At 33.2% G+C, this 13400-nt stretch overlaps 2 protein-coding genes across 5 annotated transcripts; both read left to right on the top strand.

Moving 5' to 3' along the window:
* The first annotated feature begins 2705 nt into the window (after positions 1-2705).
* LOC101206493 lies at positions 2706-6305 on the top strand. 2 transcript variants are annotated; one of them, XM_004134494.3, is made up of 4 exons: positions 2706-2864; positions 3296-3527; positions 4410-4532; positions 5653-6305. In XM_004134494.3, exons 3-4 carry the CDS (start codon positions 4436-4438, stop codon positions 5874-5876), a joined length of 321 nt encoding a protein of 106 aa, XP_004134542.1. In that variant the 5' UTR covers positions 2706-2864; positions 3296-3527; positions 4410-4435; the 3' UTR covers positions 5877-6305. The 2 variants fall into 2 exon arrangements, with proteins under 2 accessions (XP_004134542.1, XP_011658340.1); XM_011660038.2 differs by lacking the exons at positions 2706-2864; positions 3296-3527 and adding an exon at positions 4136-4286.
* Positions 6306-7447: 1142 nt separating this feature from the next.
* On the top strand, positions 7448-12723 carry LOC101206973 (protein SUPPRESSOR OF FRI 4). Of its 3 annotated transcripts, XR_969952.2 has the most exons (8): positions 7448-7904; positions 8433-8533; positions 10075-10201; positions 10338-10756; positions 11265-11416; positions 11502-11555; positions 11786-12109; positions 12227-12723. XR_969952.2 is itself a non-coding variant. In XM_004134496.3 (7 exons), exons 1-7 carry the CDS (start codon positions 7711-7713, stop codon positions 12296-12298), a joined length of 1119 nt encoding a protein of 372 aa, XP_004134544.1. In that variant the 5' UTR covers positions 7448-7710; the 3' UTR covers positions 12299-12723. The 3 variants fall into 3 exon arrangements, 2 of the variants coding, with proteins under 2 accessions (XP_004134544.1, XP_011658337.1); XM_004134496.3 differs by lacking the exon at positions 11786-12109; XM_011660035.2 differs by having other exon boundaries at positions 11786-12723.
* The last annotated feature ends 677 nt before the right edge of the window (positions 12724-13400 follow it).

The following is a 13400-nucleotide window of genomic DNA, read 5'->3' as shown; positions in this document are numbered from 1 at the left end:
ATCTCATTTTGCTTTCCTGGTTTGCATGTGTAAGAATGTTTAATATTGGTGTGGTGTCGAGCCTATCACGCTCAAATGCATGGTAGAAAATGTATAGTTCATCTAAACATACGAGTCATAGAGGTTATAACTCTTTTCTTTTCTTAAATTACTTACCTTTTTTCTTTATCTTGGCTACGTGTAACACCAACGTTGTTATGGTTGTTTTTAGCATTTGAAGTTATAATGTGTCGAATAGAGTACAACTCAACTATTTATTATGATTTTGGTATATATTTACGGGCTTCGTTGATCGGTATATATAGTCTTTGATATACTAACTTTTTCTTATAGGGATGCATGCATTCTCTCAACCGCTTTTCAATTTGGTTATTGCCTATCGATCACTTTATATATTTAGTCTACAATTTTTTCAATTATGTAGGTATATATGTTTTTTATAATATATTTGTTATGTTTGATTTCATGTCTAATGTTGAGTGATATGGACATAACTCAACTATTAATACGTTATTTTTTAAAAAGAAATTTGTCCAAAATATATAAAATATTTATATTTTATATAAATCAAGCGTAATTAATTTTGTTTCTTAGTGATTTTTTTCATATTGTGGAAATAGATTTTTTTTATATTTGAAAAAACATTGTTTTAATCGAAGAGATAATTTGATCGTTTGACATTAAACAAATAGACAATATATATAAACTTATCCTATCAACTAAATACAATTGAACTTTAAATAATTTATTTTTCATTTTTTTTTCTAACCGGCACAACGTTGGTTGTTGTCTCTTTTACGTCCATTTTTTGTATAATTTATTTTCGGATACGACCGAATGATCACTTACTTAATTTTCTTATCCTCGTCATCACCGGTATTATTTGTAAAGTCTATGATTGTACATACTTATAAATGTTTTGGTACAAAACCTAAATATGGTAATAATTGGAGAAGATGATTAATTATTAACATATTAAATGTGGTCTAAACCTACAAACATAGGGTGCAATACAATGACAACGGGACAACAAGGACTATTAGAACCTAAGTCATTTCAAGCCTCTCAATCTAACTATGTGACATTTTTTTTTTGTTAAACTAAACAATAGTTTCAATATAATTTTCCACGTCCACTTTAAAAAAGAACACATACAATTAATAAATATTGATAATATATTTTCAGCAGAAAATAAAACAACCTACAAAATTTATATTGAAGCTATTTTTAAGTGATATATTTAAAATTAAATTTCAGCCAATAATAATGAGGAGATACAATCAGAAGTAAACATGTAATATAATGAATTAATATTATGATTGCAATATTTAACCACAAACATTATTAAAGAAGCAACCTTGAATGGGAAGTTATTCTTATATTAAATATGCTTTTTCTGAAAACGAGTTAATTGTTTACAAATTCAAATGATAAAAAGTTGGTACTATGACATAAAATGTATATATAACACAATATTATTCTTTTCCATAAATATATAATATGTTATTTGATCAATTAAAAAAAAAGAAATATAAATATATATCATCCAAACTTAATAAATTTTAACTTGTTATAAAAGTAATGACAATAAATTTCAACTAATATACTTATGCTTCATATTTTATTGTTAACAATTAGTTCGTTTGGATCGTGGTTAGTAATTAAATTAAATATTTAATACACCAAATTTAATGAATGTTTAACGTAAAATTTTGATTTTGTAATTCATTTCCAATATTGATGTTTATTTTGTAGGTTCGTATGAAATAGAGTTTAATTTAGCTATAATTATAAATTAATTATAACATTTTTATAAAAAAATATATCATATTTTCATAAAAGGGAGACTTTGATGGTTTCAATGATAAGTTTTAATTTATAATAAACAGCAATATTACATTAAAAACAAATAACTTGAAATAATTAATTAATCTACATGATTTCCATATGTTTAACACAATGCCTAAGGCCTTCATACTCATCATAGATCTTTCTTTATTATGACTTGTGAGGATGTAATGCAATCGTAGCATAACATAGAAGATTAGGACACGATCAAAACATGTTGATTCCCTAACATCGATCATACATGGTCTTCCACTAATTGCTAATGCTAAGGTATATATGGAAAAAGGAGACTTATTAATAAGTTTATTATTAATCATAATAAACTTAGCACGATTCAATTTCCTTCCTCCTTTGCTATACTGCACTATACAGCCCTAAAATCAAATAATTAAAGAATACACGAGAGAACAAATCATTTTATGAGATAGTTACAAATTTAGCAATTAAATTCAAAATAATTAAGTATATAGTAATAATTTAATTTTTTTACAAATATAGCAAAATTTATCAAATTTTATCAATGTTATAAGTCTATCATCGATAGACCATGTTGTAAATATTGGTATATCACTGATAGACCATACGAAGTCCATCAACGATATAAATCTATCAGTGATAGTTTTGTTATATTTACAATTTTTTTAAAATATTACTATATTTTTAACTATTATTCATAAAATGATCATCAATTGCAATTTTCCATTATTTTATGGAGAGTGAGGTAGGTATCAATATCATATTGTAAAAAAAAAAAATATCATTTACGAAGAAATTCAGAATAATGACAAAAATTTTGGGTATATTTTTACAAATAATTTTACAAGTACCATATTTCATAAAATAGCATTACTTTTATTGTTTAGCTTCAGCTCAGCCCCTTTCCTAAAAAACAAACCCTAAACTACTCCTCTCCATTCTTCAACCTTCGGCCTCTCCCCTCCGATCAGACGACGCCGGCGAATTTAACTCCGATCAGACCACCCCACTCGCCCTCCGTTTTGGTTATCGGTTTAAAGGTTTTTCCCTTCTTCTTCTTTCTTTCTCTCTCTCTCTCTCTCTCTCTCTTTTTTTTTTGTTGTGTATCGATGTTTAAGAAATGTTTCAACTGGTTTGGTCAAACACACACATATATGTACGTAAATGTGTAAATATGTAGTCCTAACCGAGATGTTGAAAGTTATATGAAACATGGTTATGGTTTAGGCCTTGAGCTTTTGTGGTACATTTTTTTGTATTATGTATTTTTGTACTTATTTAATCTTTAGTAATTATCACTCAGTGTCCAGTTATTAGAAGTGCAATTGTTGTACATTAAAATGATGGGCTTGTCCTTCACTAAAATGGTTTAGGAAAGGCTCCCAGTACTGTAAAAGAAACCTTGCCTTTGGTTTTTTCAATTGTGCAGCTTAAATTTACTTTAATCCTGGTGTGTATTGGTAATGACCAGCGGTTAGGGAAAGCGGGAAGGTGAGCGGCAGATCGGTTCAGGGCGGTGCAAATTAGGGTCGTCGTTTGACGGTGTCTGCAGCAGGACAAACGAGGGTTCCCGGGCTCAAGCATATCTGGGCAGCTGGAACTCCACGAAGGTAAGCGGTGTGAACAGTGCAGATCGTCGGCACGGTCTGGACAGTGCAGCACAGTCGGGTCAGAGGCTGTTAATGGTGGCAGGGTGAACTGAGGTAGGCGGCCGCTGAAACTTGATAAATTGATACCATGTTGATAATGATATCTTATTGAATGAATAATTGGACGGTTCTCTGCATATCTAGATACAAAAACATATATACGTGGTGGTCTCGTATACATGGTAACATTTAACAATACGAATTATGTAATATGTATATATGGAACTTGTAATCGAGACTGCATATTTATTTGGTGGTTTTTTACTTCTTCTTCTTCTTCTTCTTTTTTGTTTTGTTTTATTATTTCAACCGTAGATGATTTGAATTGAATGCTTTACTGTCTTTCCGTTTTCATTCAACTGCTTGTTCTTGTGGTATACATGATACTAATGAAGTTGATGAAATCTAATTTGGGTGGATTTTCGTATTATGTTGTTAAATTGTGAATCAAAACGCAAATTACTCTCTGAAATAGTGTATGCTATTTAATGTTTCTTTACGCCGCACTTCAAAGTATTTTACCTACAATACTCTATTTTGCCACTTGCCCTTAGAATCTCCACATGTGCAAGAATAAAGAAGAGGGCCGAACAAAGAGCTTACTTTAGTAAAGCCATCTCTTTTCTACTTTTTAGGTTTAGTTCTTTGTCTTCTTCTTTCATTTACTTGCAGAAATCTTTCTACACCTTCCTTTTCCATTTAGAGAAATTGAAATCGATCTCATAAGGATTTCTTTGTTTGCTGTATGGCTAATCTCAAATCTTCTGGAATCCATTGTGTCCTCCAAGGATAATCCTGGAACTTCTCATAAGGGTTTTATTTGTTACTAAATTTGTTCTATTTTCTATTTTGAAAAAAATTTGTTTGAAGGCACTTAAACTCTTCTTCTTGTTTAGTATTTTATTGATCGTACATCTAACAACTCTCTCTTTCCAGGCATTGTTGACAAATTGGAGGTACCAATGGCAAACGTCATTATGAAGTTCTTTATTGCATCCCTGTTTATGTGGATAACTCCCATCACATTGTTACATGGTTTTAACCATAATTGGATTCCTGGTAAGATTTATTGATATGACATAAAATCTAGCTACTATCACCTATGTGGTTGCTTTGCACTCGTTTGGTGGTCATCTTTTTATTCTGCACGGTTGTTTGTGGAGATTTGTGTTATGCATCCAAGATTAGTTTTATGTTGGTGCCGGATGGTCTTTCTTTTAATTAGTGTGATTGGCCCTTCATTAGAATGATCAACTGCCCCCCTCACCCACTTGACTGACTGGTTAGTGATTTGGTGGAAAGGCCAACTTAGCTATCATCTGTCCAAAAGCACCCTTCATAACACACATTCCCTAGCATCCTTAAAAATCCTGCTCCATATTACACTAAATTTCGGAATTGGACTTCCTATTTGCATTTTTTTTTCCAAAACCACGCCTCTATGCATTTGTAATTGGAGGCCTGACACTAATTTACCTCCTTTTTATCTTAAGAACCCAGCCTCTTCTAGGTTTTTTTTTTATATCCTGATAATTACCGGTAAGTACAATACAATAAGTGCATTTTTGTCTTGTCTAGATGGTGTTACTTAAAAAGCATGGTTTAGTATGTGATGGTCTAAGAGTGGGTGACTAGGGAGAGTTACCTCAAAGAATCAAATCAAGGATCTTTATTTAGAATGAAAGGTGTTTAATACGTGAGAGGTGGTCAGGCGGGAAAAGGGAGCTGTCATAGAGTCCTTCCCGACCAACAAATAAGATTTATAGTTACCGATCTAAACTACTTATTCTACCGAGTAGCAGTATTATTGGAAACCTTGAGGCCCACATGTTTCTTCCTAAACTAGCTCAATGTAAACTTCTCAAGAATAGTTGTTTGATTCCTCACTACCCTCTTTACTCATAACCGCTGGTCATTACCAAATCACTCACATTACCTTTGATTGGTTCCTTTAAGATGGTAATCTTTCTTTTTAGCAAAAATATCACTTCATATTAGTTGTTATTGTGTGGATATTATCATATTAATGTCATCTTTTATTGGCCTTTTATTCATTCTTATAGTTTTGATCTTCTACTTTTTGTTGACAATAACCGTCTTTTCTTTTCCTCTACTTTCTTCTTCCCTTTTATTTGCTTGTGTTTGATTACACTTCTCAGTAAATACTCTTCTTGGGCAGGTTCAACACAATTAAACCCTCATTCTCTTACACTATTGAGTGGATTCCTTGCTGTCATATCAGTCAACGTTGTCATTGCTATCTATATTATAATGGCAATGAAAGAACCTTCTAGTAAACATGAACCGGATCCTACATTCCTTGCCGAGGCGAAGGCTAGCATAAACCAGTCTACTGGGAAAGCAGATGGCCCCTCGCAAGCTCAAAATAAGAAGGAAGAATAGGCAATGAGAGAGGGAGGCTCTGATTAGGAACAATCTCAAGGCTAATCTCCCAGGATTTTTTATGATAATCAGTTTGATATGCGGTCAGAGTGCCTGCTTGTCGATTGGGACTTGGGAAGAAAGGAGGCTTTGTTTCACTAAAATAAATGCGAATTAGATTTGATCCTATTTTACCACTAGCGATGTTCTTTACTATGTGTTGTGAAATCTTCGCTTCTGCCGTCATTACGTGAAGGGATGTATAGCATTTTGGGAAAATTAAAAAGAAAACTTAGATTGTTTGTATTTGTGGAATCCGGATGGTTTCAATCCTTTCATATTACGAGGAAAAGACCATTTCACCACTCATACTTTCAGCAAGAACAAGAGCTTTGAATCTTTCATGAGTAAATTTTATGGCTTTCGTGCAGTTTGAATTGATGAGATAAACTAACATCTTAGCAAAGTTGCTTATCATTGTTCATCATCAACCATCGTGAAATGTTTTCCAATTCATCTTTTTAAGATGTCTAGTTTAACCATCGTTTTTGTCATCACAAACTATGTCAAAAAGGCACTTGCGAGGTTCCTGCTATTTATTGATTCATCTGTTTTAATTAACTTTTTTCTTCACATTGATTTTCCTCGTTTTCATTGAAGTATGTTCTCCCCCAAACCGCAGATACAACATATGATTCTTTTTCTTTTTTTGGCTCAAACTGCACTTCAATCTTGAAAGTATATTTATTTGGTTTGTTAACTAATTAGACAAGTAACTGCATTTGTAATTTTTTTATAAAAAAATTGGTATAACATTATTACATTTGCATCAAGAGTGAACTAGATATTAAACACAACTCATCACTAAGTTCACAATAAACTTGTAATTGTTGTTAGTAGCATACCCAATTATAATGGGGACTTGGTAGGTTTTAAGTTTTATCCCATATAATGAGGTGTACATAATAATTAATTATTGAGTAAGCAAATAAAAATTTCAAATTGCACTCATTTTTGTTACATAATTACAAGTTACTGACTTGGTATATGATTTTTTTTCTCCACTTGTAATTATAAGGAAATAAGAGAAGCACGAAGATGAAATGTACATGTAGGATGTATTACTCGAAGTAGTATGCATGTAGCATCCATAAAACATTAGGAAAGTCTCTTATTGTATGCGTTCATACTTCTCTTAAATCACGTCATACTAAATCCATATCTAAACAATTTTTTTCTATTTTATGAAAAAGTGGAATGTTAGTATGAGATTGTATCCTTCTGCATTCTTAATTTTTTTTAAAAAAATAAAATATAAAGTAATAAAAGAAATAATGGGTGAAACTATATACATGTTTTATTTAATTAATTTATAGATATTGAACTTAAAAGTTTAAAATTGAAATATCATTTTTCTAAACAGAAAAATATATTTTCATTTATAATTTTAAAGGTTATGGATATACCAATAATTTATTACAGAGGAAGAAAAAGAAAATATAGAATTAAATAGAGAAAAAAAAGGGAAATTGTAAAACCTAACTAATACGTATAGGGTATAGTATAAACAATATAAATATAAACAACTATGCATTTAGAAGGGGAAGAAAATTAGAAAGTGAAAAATCGAAAATTGGAGGAAGCGGGTAAAATCAGAGATCGGCGTGAGACAAACGAAACCCCCCTTCCCTTTCCAGATAGGAGAACGCCACGAACAAAACCCTAAATCTTCGTGATCTCTGCTCGTTTCATTCTCTCCGGTTCTTGTTTTTTTCCCCCCATAATCCTGTGCCTTGGTAACCACTCTATTGGTTTCGGGATTTGAATTGAGAGCGCTACGGTTTGTGTTCTCGTTATGGGGAAGAAGAAGAAGAGAGTTTCGTCTAAGGTATGGTGCTACTATTGCGATAGAGAATTCGATGACGAGAAGATATTGGTTCAGCATCAGAAGGCTAAACACTTCAAATGCCATGTCTGTCACAAGAAGCTTTCTACTGCCGGCGGTATGGTCATCCACGTTCTTCAGGTCCACAAAGAGTCAGTCACCAAGTATGTCAACTCTTTCCCTCGCTCTTCCTTTCTCTCCTCAACTACAAGTCTACAATCAACTTCTTTTTTTTTTTTTTTTTTTTTTTTGCTTTATTGAGTGCAAAGATTCGAGGAATCGAGGGTATACTGTTTTGCTCAACCCACTTATTTTACGACCGGTTGTGGTTTATAATTTAATTTATCTTTCTTAATGTGTTTGAATGATGAAATTTTTGTTCACCAACAGTAAATTGTTCCATCGATGGACTGGATTATAAACTGCTCACTGTCGTAGGAATTAATTTCGTAGAGTCCACTTTTCTTCATTTCATAGATTTCCACATGCTGGGTTCTAAGATTATGAAAAGATATTGAGATATTGAAAGATATGCTAGGTAGAATTGCCCGTTCTCTCAATGGAGCTCTTAATTTTTCTATGTTCAAACACTTTCCTATTAATTAGTTAACTTTTGATTCTTAAATGGTGCTTTTTGTACTGGTCACGTTTATATTCTAACGTTTCTATTGTTGGTGGTATTTTCGTGATAGAGTTCCTAATGCAAAACCAGGCAGAGAAGCAACAGATATTGAAATCTATGGAATGCAAGGAATTCCTCCTGATGTGTTGGCAGCACACTATGGAGAGGAGGGTAAGGAATCTGTATAACTTATCCATGCTCTGTCTTTATTTTTATCTCTACTTATTATCTGTTATTCTTCTTCCTCTCAAACTCTTTCATGCATGCATATACATATGTGCAAATAGACATATAAGAAGACTACGAGTTTATGGGTATGTTATGCTTGTGTTTAGGCGAGGATAACTCTCCTATAATTACAAAGAACTTATATTCTTTCTATTTTCCAAACTGCCTCTTATTCTCATTTCTTGTCTAATGGGGGACAACCTTTAACTTGGAAGTTCAGTAAAAACGTTAATTTGTCCCACCTCCACCCAGATCATAGTATCTTGGAGTTTCTTTTTCTGATTGGATCAGTCTGCGTGCGTTTTATTATTAATTACTGAAAATAATTTATATTTGATTTTTTTGGACTTGGAAATGATTGATAAGATGGAATGTACAAAGGAGTAGTGCCCACCAAAGAAACTGGAAATTATCAACCTGCCCAGGCCACCAACAAAAGGTTCTTTCCGGAAGTTATGTGTAAAAGTTGAAACAGATTGATCATATGACCTTATGTCAGGAAGTTAGTTGGAAGGGACCTGCATCTATGTTCAGTTGGTAGCAAATTGAGCCATGGCTATGTTAATTTTTGAATAGGTGACAATCTTCAAAGTTTCTACATGACATGTACTGTTCAAGGGCCAAGGAGTAGAAATGTATTTGTATTGGGTTCTTAGGATAATGATACATTCAAATCTACCCATGGAAACTAACCATAACACAGATCTGATTGTCTATCGTGACTATTGGTTAAGTCAGAGTGTCCATGGAGACTAGACTAGCTGTTGTAGCCTGTAGGTTAGGAAATATAACGCTTTGTTTTTAGAAGAGGAATTTTTCTTGCATGTCATCCAATAAGATCTGAGGATGTTTGTGTCTGCCATTTGAATTAGTTGTTGTTCAGAAATGCAAGGCATGAGACAATAGAACTTGAGTTGAGAACCCTATTTTATGATGAAGGAGCTTGTTCTAGTTAGTGTGATAAGGGAGGGTGAATAGGTGGACCCATTAGACCTAATAGGTAATTAAAGTGGGAAAATTCTTGGAGACTGATGCTTAGATTGAGGCAGTAAACCTAGCTAATGACCGGACCTCCTTACAAGCTCTCTACAAGCTCCCATAAAATTTTGTTATTCCTTTTAAGCCGATGACTCCAAACGACCACAAAGCCAACTTGCCACAAAACTTGATGCTTGTCATGCTTAATTATAAATATTCTTTATTGTCCAATATGCTTGTCAAGCTTAGCTATTGATTGATCCTAAAAAATCTAATATTGTTGGATCTTTTTTTAAGAAAAGAAAATTATGAGGGGGATGCGGTATGCTTATTTTTGCTGTTCTTCAAACTTTTCTACTCTCTTATATTGAAGGAGTTGATTTCTTTTCCACTCTCCCTGAGCCTTTATACTGCTCACTGATGAATGCCATTTTTTTGTGTTGTTTCTTATTGCGAGTGGTGTTGGAGAAAGTGGTACAACTAAGAAATTATTGTCTCTCTTGTAGAAGAAGAGTCCTTGTCAAAGGTGGCCAAAGTGGAGATGCCATCAACTCAGATGGTTGGAGGTGTGGTGCCCGGATCGCTGGGTATAATGTACCCTCCTCAGCCTGGTTTAGCTTCAATGCAACCTATGTAAGTATCTACCTGCATTTTTCTCTTCCATTCACTATTACTGCTTCACGTGAAGTTTTTGCATCTTATTGTGTTATCTTCAGTAATATGTAGAGCAAACCTCTACTAATTTTTATCAATTACGATGTGACTTTAGTTATCCTTCAACTGGACAAGCACAGCCTACTGCCTGGCCTGTTCCACCGCGTCCCCAACCTTGGTTCCCCCCAAATTCAGCTGTTTCAATTCCTCCTCCTGTCCAATTGGGCTATGCTCAGCAGCCCCTATTTCCTGTGCAGACTGCAAGGCCTCCACTTCCAGTATCATCAACTCCTATGCTCCAGCCTTTACAGATAACGCCTCCTGGATTGACTTCAACTACACCTACAGCTTCTGTATCTCAACCGTTGTTCCCTGTTGTTAGTAATAGCCATGGACCTACCCAAAGCTCTCCTTTTTCTTCATCTACACTTTCAGCAAGCATTCCTTTGACCTCGGCAGCAGATATAAAGGGCTCAGTGACACATCTCGGTACCAACTTTTCTACAATTGGAAATCAAGTTGCAAACATTCCAGGTTCAATTAATTACTTTATGCAGTCCCTTATATTCATGTTTGTTGATAATTGAAGTTTGGCTTTTGCTTAAACAACTAATCTTAAATCTTATATATTCGAGCATGTTTGCCACTTCCACTACTAATTTCAATTGAGACTACAATCTATGCATCTGTTACTGTAGTTTCTGTTACAAACTCTTGCACAAAATTTAGAAAGTTAATAGAGCCATTATCGGACTGAACCTTCAAATTGTGTATGAAAGTGACCAATGCCCATCCAACATTTATGGGAATAGCCTTTTCTTCTTTCTCTATTCTAAGAGATAAATCTTTGCAATTTCCAAAAAACTTATAATCTGAGGAATTATTAAAATTGTGACTCCCAAATCCATTTGTTAGAACTTGTCTTTGTCTTGAAGTAGAATTTTTTTTAAAAAAAATTATTATTATTATTATTATTATTATATGTGTGTATGTATATATAAAATTTACTTAACAGGTTATGTAACTCCATTTGATGCTGTAGGTGGAATATTAAGCAATTCACACTCCTATGCTTCGGGACCAAATACAGGTGGTCCTTCTATCGGACCACCTCCTGTAATTGCAAATAAAGCTCCTACTCAACCATCAACAAATGAAGTATATTTGGTTTGGGATGATGAGGCAATGTCTATGGTAAGTTTTCTGGTGCGCTTATTTACCATGATTTATCTTTGATATTTCCAACATATTTTCACTTTCTTATGATAAACATGTGCAGGAGGAGAGAAGAATGTCCTTAACTAAGTATCAGGTGCATGATGAAACTAGCCAGGTAAGTTATACTACAACTTAAATACCACGTGCGGTAGGCTATACATGTTTCTGATTTTGGATTCTTTGTGATATACAATTGGAAATGTAGGATGCGAACGAATCTGACTTTTAATTCATTTACAATTTATATAATGTATTTTTCTAAGAACCTTGAGCCTGAACTCACTTTTTGCCTTGAAATTCATCATCAAATGTAAATGCTGTTTTCTTTTAACTGACATTTTCCAGTTTGCACGCCATACCACCAAATCTTGTGGGCATCAAAAGGCTCAAGTAGGTATTTATGTTATCCCACTTACAGTGTGTGTATAAAACCTTTCCAAATCTTGCTGTAAGAAATTTCTACCTATTGCAACAATATGATTAAGAAAGTAGTATATTCAATTCTTCCTTTTGGTTTTGCAATCTATTATATGTGATTCACTCTCCCTATGCTTGATGCCAAAGTGTGGGGATTTGGGTGGAACAAGATTATACCCTACAGATTTTTGCTCATTCGTAGCATCATTACAATTTATTTTATGATCGATCAGTGAATACGACTTTGACCAGGTCAGCCTCTTTTGCAAAGTTTGGCACCTCTTGCATAGGACTCAACCATATGATTTGGCGATGGCATCATTTCTATAATTTCTGTCTAATCATTTTTGTGTTGTATTCTTGTTTCAGATGAGTTCAATTGATGCAGCCATAGACAAACGAATCTTGGAAAGCAGGCTTGCTGGCCGAATGCCATTTTAGTTCAAGCCACGATGACAGTTTCATGAAGCTCTTCCAAATAGGTGGTTGGTTGGCTGCTGTAGGTTCCAGAAGAAGCTATGACATTTGTAAGTCAGTCAGCAGGCAATGTGTTGGGAACATATTTTCTTCACAGATTAACTGAAAACATCTACATTGAATTCATTGCCATAAATTGGATAGGAGAGGACAGAGTTTTCTTTTTCATGTTTATGTTGTCAATTATCTCTAGGCGATTTAAATGAGAGCAGGGTGCCTTCTTTTCTATCTTCTTTTCCCTCTTTGTATCAATTTTATTCACCCGTTTTCACAAGAAAACCCTACTAGTGTCTAATGTTAGAGGAAGATTTATATTTTGTTGGTTCTCTATTCCTTTCTGCCCTTGGAAACATGTTCTGCAGTTTGTTATATAAAGTTCTATCTTCAAACGAAATTAAAATTGATTAAAGTATAACTTTTAGTCTGTTGAATCAATCTTCTTGTCAACCTCCCTCACCATCTTCCTAAATAAGATTGTTGCCTAAGTTTTATATCATAGCCTCTAATTTTAAAGTCAAGAGTCATGTAATTGTATTGCATTCCTTTTCTATAATTTGATCACAAACTTCATTGTAAAATTTGATTAGAGTGAGTTTTAGGTTTCACAGTACCTGTACTCATGTCATCACCATCCTTTCTTCTCTAAACTAAGGTCTGGGAAATATCTTTCAATGAAAAATATTGATGTTCTTAAAACTTGCCAAAAGTATATTTTAGATTTTCTTTTCTTTGTTTCTAGAAATTCTAATTATTCAGACAATAAGATAATGTAAAAAGAAAAAAAACTACTTGACCCTAAATAATGTTTCCCTAATTATCATTCGTAACAATAATAGAAACATATGGCATAAAAATAGGTTTGATTGAAGATTCATCAAAATCTATAAATTTCAACAAAAGAAAAAAAAAACAGAAAATTTTCAAAATAAAATTTGAATAAAGAGCAAAATTGTATTATAAGGATTAGGTTGCACTATACAAAAAGGTTAGCAACATTTATCTTTTCCTTTTTTCTAAAAAAAAAAATTGTTTATGTAAGTTAAAAGTGGAATTTGATGAAATTACA

This window comes from Cucumis sativus, chromosome 6 (assembly GCF_000004075.3).
Source record: "Cucumis sativus cultivar 9930 chromosome 6, Cucumber_9930_V3, whole genome shotgun sequence".
Lineage (NCBI taxonomy): Eukaryota > Viridiplantae > Streptophyta > Magnoliopsida > Cucurbitales > Cucurbitaceae > Cucumis > Cucumis sativus.
Note: the sequence above shows the minus strand (reverse complement) of the source record. Positions and strands in the feature narration are given on the sequence as shown.